Source organism: Ictidomys tridecemlineatus, chromosome 4 (assembly GCF_052094955.1).
Source record: "Ictidomys tridecemlineatus isolate mIctTri1 chromosome 4, mIctTri1.hap1, whole genome shotgun sequence".
In the NCBI taxonomy this organism is placed as follows: domain Eukaryota; kingdom Metazoa; phylum Chordata; class Mammalia; order Rodentia; family Sciuridae; genus Ictidomys; species Ictidomys tridecemlineatus.
Window position 1 is genome coordinate 142,437,692 of NC_135480.1, and position 14,878 is coordinate 142,452,569.

The window sequence follows — 14,878 nt, forward strand, 5'->3', positions numbered from 1 at the left end:
GGCCTAAGAATCTGCATTGTAACAAGTGTCCAGGTGATATGCTACTTAGAGAACCACTGGCCTGGTCATGCAAAGCCAAACTTGGAGAGCCTGGTTTTGCCATGGTGAAACTATTGCACAGGGCAATGGACTCTTCTATGCCTGTTTCTTTGTCTATAAAATAATGGTACAGGCGGTGCTCCCTCAGGGTGCAGTTTGTAAGAATTAAATGAGCCAACAGGTGACCGGCACTGAGGTCAAAGCTGGGCACCTAGGAGGTGCTATGGAAGAGCTGGTTATAACTAGTAGCACAGTGCTTGTTTTCCACCTACCTTCATTAGGTTTGCTTTTCATCAGAAGGACCCCAATGGGCCTGTCCGAGTCTGACTGGCCGGTGTGCTCTGGCCGAGCCCTGGGCTGGGGGCTGGGGCTGCGGGAATGCAGGTGCTCTCGGCTGTGGCTCCTGGCGCCCTCGTAGCGGGCATCGGGCTGCGCCCTGCGGCGGTGCTCGGTGGGAGGGCTGTAGGTGCGATCTTCGGGCTCGTAGGCCTGGTGATAGGCCCGCTCGTAGTCCCGGTCAATGCTCCGGCCACGGCTGCGGTCCCGAGGTGGTCCAAAGCCTTGGTCCAGGCCGCGCTCCAGGCTCCGGCCACGACTGCGGTCTCGGGCGCGTCCATAGTCCTGGTCCAGGCCGCGCTCCAGGCTCCGGCCGCGGCTGCGGTCGCGGCTGCGGTCCTGCTCCCGGCTGTATGCCCGCTGGTAGGGACGGCCCCTTTCGTCCTCCCAGCTGTGGCTCAGCCGGTCGTGGCTGCTATGCCGGCTCCTCTCGCTGTACCCGCTGCGGAAACTTCCACCATCAAAGTCGTCCATCGCCTCAAAAGCCCGGTCATCCTGACTGAGGGGTGGGCTGCCCTGCGGCAGCGCCACCTGCACCTTCCGGGGCCTCTTGACTACCTGTCAACAAGGCAGACACTGTTGGATGCAGGACAGCCGCAATTCAACACAGAGAAGGAGGTGGTCAGGGTGCTGGTTCTAGTTTCAATAAAACAGGTCCCTCTTCACTCACAGCATCAGAAAATGAAGAAAAATACCCCCCACCCCCGAACAAACAAACAAACAAAAATAACCCTCTGTCTCTTAAACAATCAGCTATGACCCTGCCTGTGCACTAAGTCTTCTCATCAGGAACCAGAGTCAGTTAAAACCTCAGGGAGTTAAAATAAGACAATAACTGTGAAGGCTCTGCATTCCCTGTCTCAAATGGAGAATAATAAGAACACCTGATTCCATCGAGAGCAAAAAGCCTCAGAGGCCGGAACTCTCTATATTATGAAGATTCAGAAAGTGAGACATTCTATATGTAACTGCCTAGACCCTTCCAAAATTAAATACCACTAAAAAGAAGGGGTGCCAGGCACATGCTTATAATCCCAGTGACTCATGAGGCTGAGGCAAGAGGATAACAACTTTTGACCAGCCTGGGCAACTTGGAGAGATCCTGTCTCAAAATCAAAAATAAAAAGGGCTGGAATTATAGCTCAATGGAAGTTCAATTCCCAGTAAACCCTCTCCACCTACACACACACACACACACACACACACACACACACACGCACATAGGGAAAGGAGGGAGAGAGGCAAGGGAAAAAAAGGTACCCTTCTAGATTAAAAGAGAGTAAAGAAATAATTAGATGATTAAACGTGGATCCTGGAAGAAGAAAAGACTATAAAAGACATCTTGAGATATGCACTGAATATCAGGTCATACTGCAGAAATACAAATTTTCTTAATTATGTTAATAGCATTATGGTACTTAGAAGAACGTCCTTATTCTTAGATTCATGCTGAAGTAAGAACTGTCATGACATCATGATGTTGCCTAGATAGGAGAACTGCTGGCTTTAGGAGAAGGACGAGGAAAAGGCCAGAAGGATGGCTTATGCACATCTTCACATCACCCATAACATCACCCTCCAAAAGCACTAAGGACACAAGAAGCTAGTGGGCCCTAGGTTACGTAATTCTATCAAATGCTCAGAAGGAAGCGGTAATTTTCTTCTGGGCATAAAAACAAAATGCTGTTGAGGCAAGCCAAAAGCCAAGCCAGTACTTACAATGGCAGCAATCTTCCCACTTTTTCTCAGCTGCTGAACTGCAAATGAATGGAGCACATCCTCCATGGGGGTGCCATTAACCATGACCACCCTGTCATTTTCTCTGTAAACAAGAAATAAAAACAGGTCATGAAAAACTCCCATCTACTTGATGGAAATCATTTATTTAGATAGAACATAAGCAGCAAATTGACCCAAGATGCTTATTAAAGGGCTCCCAAAGATCAGTCAACTTGGTCAGAGTTCTTCTGAGGAAGGGAATTGAGCCACAGAGCTCAATTTTTTTTTTCAAAATGTTAAGATTTTATTTACAAAGCTTTTTTGTTGTACAGAGAGTAAAAATGCTGTTACAATCTTGGTGTGACTGGTAGCCTCGGACAGTTGACTCACCAATCACAGCTATCCATGCTACAGCAAGAGTCTTACACAAAAAACCTAACAATGCTTACAATTCTGTTGGGGCAAAGTCCCCAAGCTTGGTGGTGGATTACCAAGAGGGACTAAAAGGAGGAAGGCAGAATGTCACAGGAACTATTCTTTGGCTCTTTGGGTGGGTGGACGTCGTGGGGTTTGTATCACAGCTACCTTTTTTTTTTTTTTTTCCTTTTTTAAACAGCTATCAAATCCATGAGCAGTCCAACCAATACTGAACAGTTCTGTTTTGCAGTATATCTGTGGTCTTAATCATCTTCTCCTTCATCATCTGTTTCTCTCTTCCTCTTCACCTTTCCGGCTTTCTTCCTCTTCTTCATCCTCATCCTCATCCTCTTCATCTACTTCTCCATCATGCCCAAATTCTTCTTCCTCCCTGCTGACCTCATCTTCATCTTCTTTCCCCTCTACATCTTCTTCTTCATCTTCTTCATCAAACTCTTCCTCCTCAGATCCTCATCCTCCTCATCTTCCTCATCTTCTCCTTCTTCATCCTCCTCTTCTTCATCCACACCATCCACCTCTGCATCTGAGTCAGGGGCTTCCCCATCTCCTCAATCATAGCGTCCAGGTAGGTCAGCTGGGGCAGGAGCCTGAACACACTCTCTCAGTAATCATTCAGATTAGTGGTTTCACAGTTAAAAAGATCCAGGCTCTTCAGACAATCCAACTTGTTCAAAGGTTGCAAGGTGCTGATGTCTTTCAGTTTATTTCCACTTAAATCTAGATGTGTGAGATTTGGAAGTTTTTCTGCTAACATATCCAGACCTCCATAGATTCTACTGTCACTGAGCTCAAGCTTTTTCAATTTAAGTAGCTTGGGGAGATTTGAAACTGAAATCAAGCCTACATTTATTAAACTGAGGAACTCCAAGTTCACAAATTCAGCAGTTAAGCCCTCAATTTTTTTCATCATTTGATTTGCAATTGTCCAAGACAAGTTCTCCAACCTTTTAATTTCCAACAAATAGTCACAGGGCTCTGGCCTGTTTTGAGCAAGACCTAAGGAGCTGCTGGGGTCCTGTTCCTCAGCTCCAGGTGGATCCTCCTCTTCATGTCCATGTTTCCCTTGTCCCCCCCTCTTCAAACTTAACTTTCCGTGGCCGGGCGGAAGGGGAAAGGGCCGTCAGAGGGGATCTGCTCCCGGCAGCGGCCAGCAGCGCGGTGCGGTGGGCGAGCGGAGCCCCCAGAGCCAAGTTACTCGCAGGAGCGGAGAGAAACCATGGAGGGAAAAGGGGGCTGGCGCGCAGACCACTTAGGAAGAAAGAGGAGTGCCCCCAGACCACTGGGCCACCCCAGCAGGCACCTAGTAACAGTGACATCTGTACTCAAAGAAATTTCTGTATCTGTCTTCTGTTAGTGAGGTGCGTGGAGGGCTTCAGAAAAATCTACAAACACTCTCCCAAAATAGTATATACCCATTTGTGCTTGTTTGGAGAGAAGCAAGTGAAGAGCCTGCATCAGATTCCTAAAGAAATTTTAAAGGTTGGAGGTATAGTTCAGTGGTAGAGCATGCAAACAAGCCCCAAGTTCAACCCCAGCATAGCCAAAAAAAAAAAAAAGAAAGAAAGAAAAAAAGAAATTTTAAGAACACAGAATTGTATTCCTTTAACTGACCCAAAAAAATATTTTAAAATTTCACATTGCTCATATCAAAGACTACAAACTTTAACAGGACCATATGGACTTTAAACAGAACCTCAATGTTTGACCTACCTGGCCAATGCAGCCACCTAGCTAACTTTAGATTCTGCCCTGAGAAGTTATCCGAGAGAATTCAGACATGTATCTTTTAAATTGGCATCATCTCTTCAGGCCACAAGGCTGGCAAACTTGTGCTTTATTGCAGTATCTTTTCCCAATTTCTGCATCCCTCTTATAAATAAAGGTCATTATTTAACCAAAGTCACTCAGTATTTTTTCTTTTTCTTTCTTTCTTTCTTTTTTTTTTTTTTTTTTTTTTTTTGATAGTACTGGAGATTAAACCCAGGGAACCAAACGCAGGGCCTCAGGCTAGGAATGTAGCCCAGTGGTGGAATGCTTGCCTACCATGTACCAGGCCCTGGGTTCAACACCAGGACTGCAATAAGAAAGCCAAAATCAAAACAAAACCAAGGAACTCACACGTTAGGCATAAGCTCAACCACTGAGCTTACCCCAGCCATCCTGATTAAAAACTTTAAAAAAAATATTTTTAGTTATAGATGGACACAATACTTTTATTTATTTTTATGTGGTGTTGAAGATCGAACTCAGTACCTCACACATGCTACGCAAGCACTCTACCACTGAGCCACAACCCCAGCACTCTCATTAAAAAATTTAAACAATATAAAATAAAATAAATGTAAACAGTCTGTGACAGGTATTAACAGTGTGGTGGGGAGAAGCATGTCAACTTTAGGCTCCATGTTCAGAAATGATTCCTAAACCGAGAAGTGATGTTTGCAACTACCTTCTTATAGGGTGAAAAAATAATTGCCCTCCTCTCCACAGAGTTTAAATGTCCCCCAAGGTTTGGGGACTGTTAATACATGGTGTGCTAGTTATAGCCTCAAGTACTGCTTGAAGACTTTTCAAATGTTATATAAAACTGTTTTGGTTTTTTCCTAAGAAGTGCACATCAACCAAAGTACCCTGTCTAGTGACAACTGGCACAGCTGGCGGGAACCAGGGGTGGGGTGGGGGTTGGGAGGAGACTCACTGAAGCAGGCCATCAGCTGGTCCTCCCGGGAGCACATCAGAAATGACTATGGATGTTTCTCCATTTTCAAAGTGGGGGTTGTCTCTGCCTCCAGACACTGCAATTCCAAATCCTCTTTTGGAATCCTGTTCATTAGGGTTAGGAGAAAAATGTTAAAATCCTTCCACAAGTGGCTTTCAGGATTTATTACAAGTGCTTAATAAAATAAAGGTCAAATCAATGACCAGAGATAGCTCAGGAACAGATGGGCTTACAGAAATAAATAAAAAAACAAAATTAAGCGTCATTGTAGTAAGCAGACAGGTTTATAAAGGGAAATCCTTTATCTAAAAGAAACAGCCTTGTGAAAAATGTAAAAGATGGATATGTACAGACTGGAGTTATCCCGAGAAGCTGGCAAGAGAAAGAAATAATGTCTTCTGTCCACATAGGTGTGTGCTGTTCAAAGCACCAATCACATCTGCTTGCATCATGCTGGCCCAAGCTGGCACAATTCCAACTTCAGTAAAAGCTGAGTTTGTGCATATTTTTTAAAAAAAAAATTTTTTTTTTAAAGTCTGGGACTAAACTCCGAGGTGCTCTACCACTGAACAATATCCACCCCTAGCCCTTTTTATTTTTATTCTGCAAACCTTCTGCCTCAGCCTCCTAAGTTTCTGGGATTATAGGTATGCACCATTACACTTGACTCTAAAACTGCATTTTCGAAAGTATATCTTTAACTCCAAGTTAAATGGGCTGCTGGTTTCATTTTTAATATAAGGTGAAAAGTACATGTATTTAAAGATCAAATCCAAACATAAAATTAGTATTGAGATCTTATGAGTGAGCAAAGCATTAAACTTTTTTTCTACATGCCCAGAAGAATGGAAATTAATATATATCCAAGGGTAGTCCAGCAATGCACACCAGTGAATCCAGGTAAAAAATAATCCTAACTCTTTTCGGTGTTAAAAAAGCTAAGCCCAGGGCTGGGGATGTGGCTCAAGCGGTAGCGCGCTTGCCTGGCATGCGTGCGGCCCAGGTTCGATCCTCAGCACCACATACAAACAAAGATGTTGTGTCCGCCAAAAACTAAACTATAAATTAAAAAAAAAAAAAAAAAAAAAAAGCTAAGCCCAGTTTCTAAACATAAGAGGTGGAAGTATAATTCTAAATCTGGGTTAGTGATTTAAAAAAAAAAAATCTCATCAGAGAATAAAAAAATCTCTAGCCCCAAGGAAAAATTCTGGTTTGGGGCCCCTAAGCTGACATTTCAAACCCCAAACAGGCTGGGTCATTGTCTATTAAACATATGGCTATGAATCTGGCAGCATCAGACACCTGGTTTTAGATAGAGGCAGAACCATCCTCTATACCAATCCTAAAAAGTTCCTCACTTCAGCTAATTTGGGGCCTACAACTCAAAAGCCACATGAAATTCTAGTAGAATGGGCACAGAAAAGAACCAAGATGACTAAAACTGAAAATAAAGACCTGAATGGGCAAAGTTCTCCAACTAAAGAATCTGCAATGACTGATACAGAAGTTTGGGCACCCGGGCACTGACCCACTGACAACTTTTTCTACCTGGATTCTCACTGAACATTTAATGTGGGAATGAAATTTTCACAGAAGACAGGGCTGGAGGCTCAGGGTGGTGCTAAGGGTCAAAGGAAATCTCTAACTTTGAGGAATTCCCAGTCCCCTCTAGGAGGTGACAGAGGGAAGATTCCTGTGGGGGAAAAGATCACTGCTGGGCTCAGTGGTGCTGACAGGAAGGCAGCGTGATGGAACGAGAACCAGGGATGGTGGGCTGGGGATGTGGGACAGCCACTGACTACCAGGTGTGAGGCCTTGGGTTTGAGCCCCAGCAGTTCAAAAACATAAATGAGTAAAAAATAATTGAGGATCACACAGGTAGTTCTAGACCAGCTCAGCCTCACACAAAAGACTTAAAGACTCTTGGTTGCTATGCTTGCCTAGAGCAGGGCTAACACCTATTATGTCTACCTAAAACTTTGCTATCAAATAAAAAGGGAGCTAACATGTACGTACGGAGTGCCAATCTCCATGGATGGGAAGCTCTATGAATCCCCTCATTCAATGAAGAAGGGTAATACCTGTGAGATGACTTTAAAAGTAAGTAAAATATATATGGAATTAATTCTTTCAATACCATGGGGAGGTGGATTTTTAACTTGATTAACTCAACCATTCTTAAAACAATCAGGAGAGCAAGAACAGAACTCATCACCTGATTCCTAAGTCAATCTTTTCTAATTTACTATGTGTTTAAAACTCACTTGACAGTTATAAGGTATATGGATTCTAGTGAAAAATATCCACCCTCAAACAGTACATAGGTTATTTTCATTCTTCCTTTACTTTTCTCTTTAGTTTCATAACCTACACTGTCTAGAAATAAGCGACAGCATTCAATATTCTACGAAAGGTTCCACAGTATACAGAACTTAACCACAAAACCTAACAGCAGGCAAATCTTTGTTAACACTGTGGTTATTGCCAGCTAGTACAGATGATGCGTGATCTGTCTCAAGAACGGAAACACAAGTGGGTGGACAAAAATAAATAAGATCAAAACCTTGACTGTATAACACAGGACATGTGCAGAACTCACCTTCTGTAGGGTCACAGTGTACTGCTCCCATATCAGCTCCTCCATGCCTGGGGCCTGTTTTAAAATAAGCAAACACAACTTGATTAAAGCCGCAAATCTCTCAGTGCCAGAAATAAAACTTTAACTGTAATTCAGGATGTCTCAATTTAAAGTCCAACTCTCTTTTCTATGTATCAAAAAGTCAAACTGTGCTCAGAATGTCATGCTACCTATTTTCAAACTCTCTTTCCATGAAATGGTTTCCTTAATACAGTACTAGAAAAATACAGAAATACACAGTGAGAGCCCCTAAAAAAAAAAAAAAAAAAATAGGATAAAATGTTAAGGGCTGAGCCCTTTTATCATCACCACTCACACTGTCAACATAAAAACCTTAAAAAAAAAAAAGTAATTAAACTATGACAGTGGCCCACCTCTATAACCCTAGCTACCCAGGAATATCTCAAGTTCAAGGCCAACCTGGGCAAATTTAGCAAGACCCTGCCTTGGGGACAAAGAAAAAAACAAAAAAAAAGTTTTCAAAAGATTTTCCCATTTTTTAAAGCATTCTCGAACCAACTTCCCTCAAAGGTAAAGTCAAGCAAATTTTCTGTATATTTAAGTCAAAAAAAATTTCTCGACCTTATTGACAAGGGTTCCTTATAAGTTATCTGTGGGATCTTTTGGCTTTTTCTCTATCAGTGACGCTGGATGCAAAATGGCCATGCCTGCATAAATAGGCCATAGGGGCTTCCATTTCAAACATTATTCCAAAACAGATGTCTAGAAGACCTTAAAAATAGTGGTGTCATTTTAAGAACAATAATATTCCATAAAGTCCAGGCTGCCTTTGAGAAGGACAGAAATGCCAAGAAAGCTGAATGCCAGGATAAGATAGTACAGAAGCAGGAATTTAAACAAGAGGGTGTAGAAAAAGGATGGGAGATAAGATCAGATATATTGGGGGGGGGGATGGGACAGGGGACAACTCCATGCAAATGGAGCACTAAAAATGTCTCCTGGAGAATTCCTATCAACAGACCTATATTCAGGTTTGAAACTCAAAGTCATATTATGGAGGTGACCATACCACCCCAAGAAATATGCCCAACCAAAGTGGTTCTGCATAGGTAATTCTACCAATTTTCTTGTGCCAGGAAAATCCTCTCCAAGGAACACTTTTATTAAACACAGGCTTTGAAGAATACCTCAAATAAGTATCTAAGGAACATGAGCTCACAATTTAAATGCACACACACATAAACTGAAGAATCAAAGAATGTAAATATTGCAAACGTCCCTCACAGATCAAAAAAGTGTATATGATGTGGATCACATGTTTTAGGATTCGAAAGGATGGGAAGTATGAATGAGAAGTTAAGAGTAACAGGTTCTAGGAGGAGATAAGAGTAAAGGAGAAATCCAGTATCCAAGGAGGTGATGCCTTCCCCTGGACTGAAGGTGTCTTCTCTTCAGGAAGTTTCAGTACATCATAAGCAAGTTAAATTAAAAAATGTAAGGAAGAAAAAAGAAGGAAGAGAACCACACCTAAATGCACTGCGGTCTCATTGCCTGTAAGGACAAATATACCTTGAGAGGAGCTCAGCAGAAGAAAGATCACAGAAGATAAACAAAAGCACAGACAACTTCTCAACCGCAATAATGGAAGACAGCAGAATAGCATCTTTAATACAGTATCTGTCAATTTAAAAGATAAAAAAGACCATTTTTTTTAAAAAAAAAAAAAAGGTCAGATTATTACCAGAGGCCAGAAATAAAATAATTGTCAAAGGAAAAATTTAAGAAAGGAAAATAACCAGGCATGGTGGTGCACACCTGTCATCCCAGTAACTTGGGAGGCTGCAGCAGGAGGACTGTGAGTTTGAGGCCAGCCTCAGCCTCTTAGTGAAACCCCCAGCAATTTAGTGAGACTCTGCCTCAAAATAAAAAATAAAAAGGGTTGGGGATGGAGCTCAGTGGTTAAGCATCCCTGGGTTCAATCTCTAGTATTTAAAAAAAAAAAAAAAAAGAAAAAGAAAAAAAGGAAAATAATGCCACAAGGAAAACCTAAAATGCAAGGAGTGCAAGTGAACCTACGTGCACGGTGACTACATGAAGTTACAGTCACAGTGTGTGATTTGTGAAAGTTAAGAAAAATAAGGCAGAACCAGAGCACTGGGCAACAATGTGTAAACCAAGAGGAGCAGGTCATGACGAAATTATTCTCACTTACTCGGGAGCAGTGTAAAGCTACTGATTAATTTTTGAACTTCATTAAGTTAAATTTTCTAGGGTAACCTCTATGGGAATAATTATGGGAAATAATAATGGGAGTACATAACTTCCAAAATAAAGGAGGGGAAATCAAATGAAAAAAACAACACTTAAAAAGAAAGCAAAGAAGGACAAGACGGTGAATGGTGAAAAAATCATGGCAAATATAAAACTCCAACTCCAAATGCAGAAAGGAATAAAGGAGAATATACACAATCACAGTAAGTATACAAAAAAGTGGGTTGTCAGACTGGATGAAAGACAAGAAGAGCCAGATATATGGTTTTTGATACACAGGATACACAGTCATCTCATCACATGAATTTAAAAAGTCTTGCTGCATTTATTTACAAATTAAAATAATTTATGAAGAAGTATCTGGTTCCACATTTAGAACAAATTTTTTAAAATCAAATGGGCCAATCTTGCACTGATATTAACAGGAAAGAGATGGCCAAGAGTTGAAACATAGCCAGAAAATATGCTTTTTATTCCCCAGTTAACGAACTAACTACAAGAGGCATTACATCAACCAATATATTTGAGCAGATAATTTATTCCTCTTGGTAGGTGAGGAAGAGGCAATTTTGTTTGCACAGAAGAAAAGTAAACTAGCCTCCACCTGAATGAGTACAACTGATTACTCATATTGAGAGGAATTTATAGTCCTCTCTTTCCTCCTCCCTCTTAAGTACTCACTTCTAGGACATTCTCAGGGCTAATACCATCTGGCTCCAAGATAAGAATTCTCAGAGATTAAAAAATATAATCAAATCACCTCCATGGTTAAAAAGGAAATGCAGGGGGAGGGGCGGACATGACATTGAACCCAAAGGTCAGATGTCAAGGTTAAAGGAAGGCTCATGGGAATGCAATATGCACAGGACCAGACGATCGCTGTGTTATGTAAGACTCCCTGGTTATTTAAGTTTGTCCATTATGATCAGTTTTTCGGTTTTACAAAATGACCGTGTCCCCACAATTTAGATGGGCAGTGAATTTTCAAGTGAGATTTTTGTATCTCTCTCACCTCTGTCCCATTATGTCCTAGAAGATGGTGTCTGACATACAGAATAGGCCAAGGTTTGTCTGTTTTTCCCCAGTACCAGTGATTGAAGCCAGGGGTGCTTTAACCACCAGGCCACATCCCCAGCCCTTTTTTATATTTTATTTAGAAATAAATAAAATAAGTTGCTGAGGCTGGCTTTGAACATAAAAATCCTCCTGCCTCAGCCTCCTGAACTGCTGGGATTACAGGTGTCCGCCACTGGACCCGCAGTTTTTTCTTTTCAATAAATCAAGAGGTGGGTACACCTCCATTCACCATTCCATTAACCAAGGCACTGATTTCTACTGTTTAAGTTTTCTTAAAGAAATTTTCTATTTAATTCAGAGGCTCTGCTTTTTGTGGTCCTTGTTTGTGTGGTGCTGGGGATCATCCCAGGAAAATGCTCTGCCACTGAGCTACCTCCCCAGCCCTCTTGTGTCTTAACAGCACACTTAAGGAGGCTGACTAGGAATTCAAGTGCCTACAGTTTGGTTTTCTAGAGGTGCTTTAAATTCCTAAATTCTTAAATTCCTCCCTGGAATTTTATTCCATCTACAACAGCACTTTCCAACATGTGTTAGTATAACCAGGTTTCCCAGACTCTAATAGTGTTTTTGTATCAGAAAGTTTTATTTAAAGGAAAACTGAAAGCAGAAACCCAACTCAACTCCTGGAGTAAATCAGATTGGTTGTCCCTTTCCATAGAACACCTTGCTGGCCAACTTCAGTGTTAGATGTGATCTTCATAAAACAAATCCAAAAGCCCTGGGAGCGTCTATGCTCTTGCAAGCTCATCTTCTCAGCACCTTCCTGTATCTTATGAATAGCAAATTTCAACAAAGGAAAGCAATCTGGAAGTAGGGTTTAAACAATAAAATAAAACAGGGCTGAGAAAGTGGCTCAGAGGAGTTCCATCCTGGCAACACAAACACACACAGAGCTGCCAACTATTCTTGAAATATAGTTACTTCCCACACATTAAGGAAAAAACATCAGCCAGGACAGTGTAGCCACAGTCCCAGCTACTCAGAAAGCTAAGCTAGCCCAAGAGTTCAAGGCCAACCTGGAGAGCTGGTCTTAGATAGATAGATAGATAGATAGATAGATAGATAGATAGATAGATAGATAGATAGATAGATAGATAGATAAATGGGGGGAGCATATAACACCCTCTCTTTTAAATTTATACTAAAATCATTAGGAAAAAAAATACCAGAACTGGGGCGGAGATCACTGGTAGAACCCATGCTTAGCATGTGCAAAGGCCCTGGGTTCAATCTCCAGCACCCTCCCATTTTTAAAAAAAATCAATGCCATGACAATCCCTCTTAGGCACATGCCTATGTACCATATGCATATTCAATTGTGTGCACACATAAGCACGCATGAGCGCGCGCACACACACGCACGCACGCACGCAACTAACCAATACAAGGACAATGACAGGGGCTAGAGGGTAGGACAGGCATCTTAAAAAATGAGTGATAATTTGAGTTAAATAAGGGCTATAAGGGCATTTAAAATAATTGTTTAATGTCCACTAATCTTTTCTAGGATTTTTTACCCTGATAACTGTTTTCAATTAAAGAGAGACAAATGGAAATACTATAGGGAAAAGCTTGAAGAACAGGTATCAAAAAAAATATTATATTTCCCAAGGAGCTACTGTATTACAAGAGAATACTTTTGTGCTCTCTGAAGTTTTCAAGTGAAAAAAAAAATTAATTTTATTTGGGGACAGGATCTCACTGAGTTGCTTAGCACCTAACATCATTGCTGAGGCTGGTTTTGAATTCTCAATCCTCCTGTCTCAGCCTCTGTATCATGTAGCCAGATAAATGAGTTGCTACAAAATTTTATTTTTAAAATATTGTTCAACTAGAATGAACCTGGCTTTTGAAATTAAGGGTCCTTCCATAAACAGATGATTCTGTCTTTAGGAATTTCCTTGCTATCCTAATGACCTCTGGGCCAAGAAACATTCAGAAGCATTTAAAAAAAAAAAATACCTGAAGTACTTCACTTCTCCCATGTTAAAATTCAATTGACTGTTCCTTGATTTTTAAGTTTATTCCATAAGTATGTTTGTGCTTTTTGTTTTGTAAACAGTAATGGAACATACATATTTATGTGTTAAAAAAAAAAACACTTTGATTCAGTCATTCAAGAACTGTTCCATTTTTAGCTTTTTCTTAGGGGTGAGGGTAAGGGAGGGGGGCTGCCAGTTAATTGTTTTGGGGTATTTAGGCATTGTTATCAAATTATTATAAAATTTATATAAGTTATAAACATTTATAAAAGTTATAAAATTGTGATGTAGGGTTTTGCAGGTGAGAGTCACATGTGAAAGTTGGCTCCACTAGTTATCCACTGAAGCAGAATAAAGTGTGTATGTGCACAAAAAATGCTAAGTAATATTAACTCCAGGGTTCAGGGCCTTTTAGATGTTCCCCTTTCAATAAAGCCTTCAAATTCTTGCATGCATATTATATATATGATGTAATGGCATAGAAATATATGTATAATACACATATTTTCCCAGGGATACCTGATAGCTCTATATTTTATTACGGAAGTTGAAAGAAAAAAAGGATTACCTCAGAAGTTAAATATTTTTTAAAAAGTACAAAGAAGAAAGAAGAAAGAAAGAAAGAAAGAAAGAAAGAGGAGGAGGAGGAGGAGGAGGAGGAGGAGGAGGAGGAGGAGGAGGAGGAGGAGGAGGAGGGCTGGGGATGTGGCTCAAGCGGTAGCGCGCTCGCCTGGCATGTGTGCGTCCCGGGTTCGATTCTCAGCACCACATACAAACAAAGATGTTGTGTCTGCCGAAAACTAAAAAATAAATAAATAAATATTTAAAAAAAAAAAAAAAGAAGAAGAAGAAGAAGAAGAAGAAGAAGAAGAAGAAGAAGAAGAACGACGACTTTCTGTACTAAGCTGTAAGGGAAGATCAAATTGAACTTTGTGAGTGACAGGATCTATCTCCTACCACTACCTCCATCAATAGAACTCAATCAATTTTTAATCAATAGCACCTGTCATGAACTTGCTTGGAGCTTAAAGACCTCATCAATTTGGTATGACACTTAGACTTCCAGAAGCTGCTTTTAATCTACAGTTAACTGCCAAACACAATACTGAGGGCATACATGTTCTGCTAGACTAAGTGATAAATACAAAATCTTAATTTTCAAGGCAGGGAAATCAGGGTAGAAATATGTTTTAAGAGGCTGGGGGGTGTTCCACCCCAAAAAAGGTGTTAAAGTCCTAGCCCCCAGACCCTGTGACTTTATTTGGAAATAGAGTCTTGGCAGATGATGGAGTTAAGGCAAGGGTCACTAGGGAGAGCCCCAATCCAATTTGACTTGTGTCCTTATAAAGGGGGGAAATTTTGACACAGACATTCATGGAAGACAGAGTGAAGAGACAGAGAACACTGACTCTATGCCAAGGAATTGGAACAGAGCCTTCCTTCACAGCTCTGGGAAGGAACCAACCTTGCCCCTAATAACACCTCGATTTCAGACTTCTATCCTCCAGACATGAGACAATAAATTTCTGGTATCTAAAAAAGGGGCTGGGGGTACAGCTCAGTGATAGAGGACATGCTTTGTGTGCGCAAGGTCCTGGGTTCAATCCCCAGCAACAAAAAATAAAATTTTAATAGCTCCTGGAAGCACTGAATACACCATAATTATGTTCATTTAGCCCACAGAGCTGTGACTTTTTG

General features: G+C 41.1%; 1 protein-coding gene and 1 pseudogene across 6 annotated transcripts in view; both read right to left on the reverse strand.

Annotated features, from left to right (window-relative positions):
- Tjp2 (tight junction protein 2) overlaps nucleotides 1–14,878 on the reverse strand; it is a 122,062-nt gene that overhangs the window by 34,008 nt on the left and 73,176 nt on the right. For all 6 annotated transcript variants that reach the window (XM_078047554.1, XM_078047553.1, XM_078047559.1 and 3 more), the window contains 4 exons: nucleotides 7,851–7,904; nucleotides 5,231–5,355; nucleotides 2,095–2,197; nucleotides 312–933 (listed from right to left, as the gene is read on the reverse strand). In XM_078047554.1, coding sequence (XP_077903680.1) covers nucleotides 312–933; nucleotides 2,095–2,197; nucleotides 5,231–5,355; nucleotides 7,851–7,904 — 904 coding nt within the window. The remainder of the gene's footprint in view (nucleotides 1–311; nucleotides 934–2,094; nucleotides 2,198–5,230; nucleotides 5,356–7,850; nucleotides 7,905–14,878) is intronic.
- Nucleotides 2,280–5,190, reverse strand: LOC144377264 (acidic leucine-rich nuclear phosphoprotein 32 family member D-like; annotated as a pseudogene).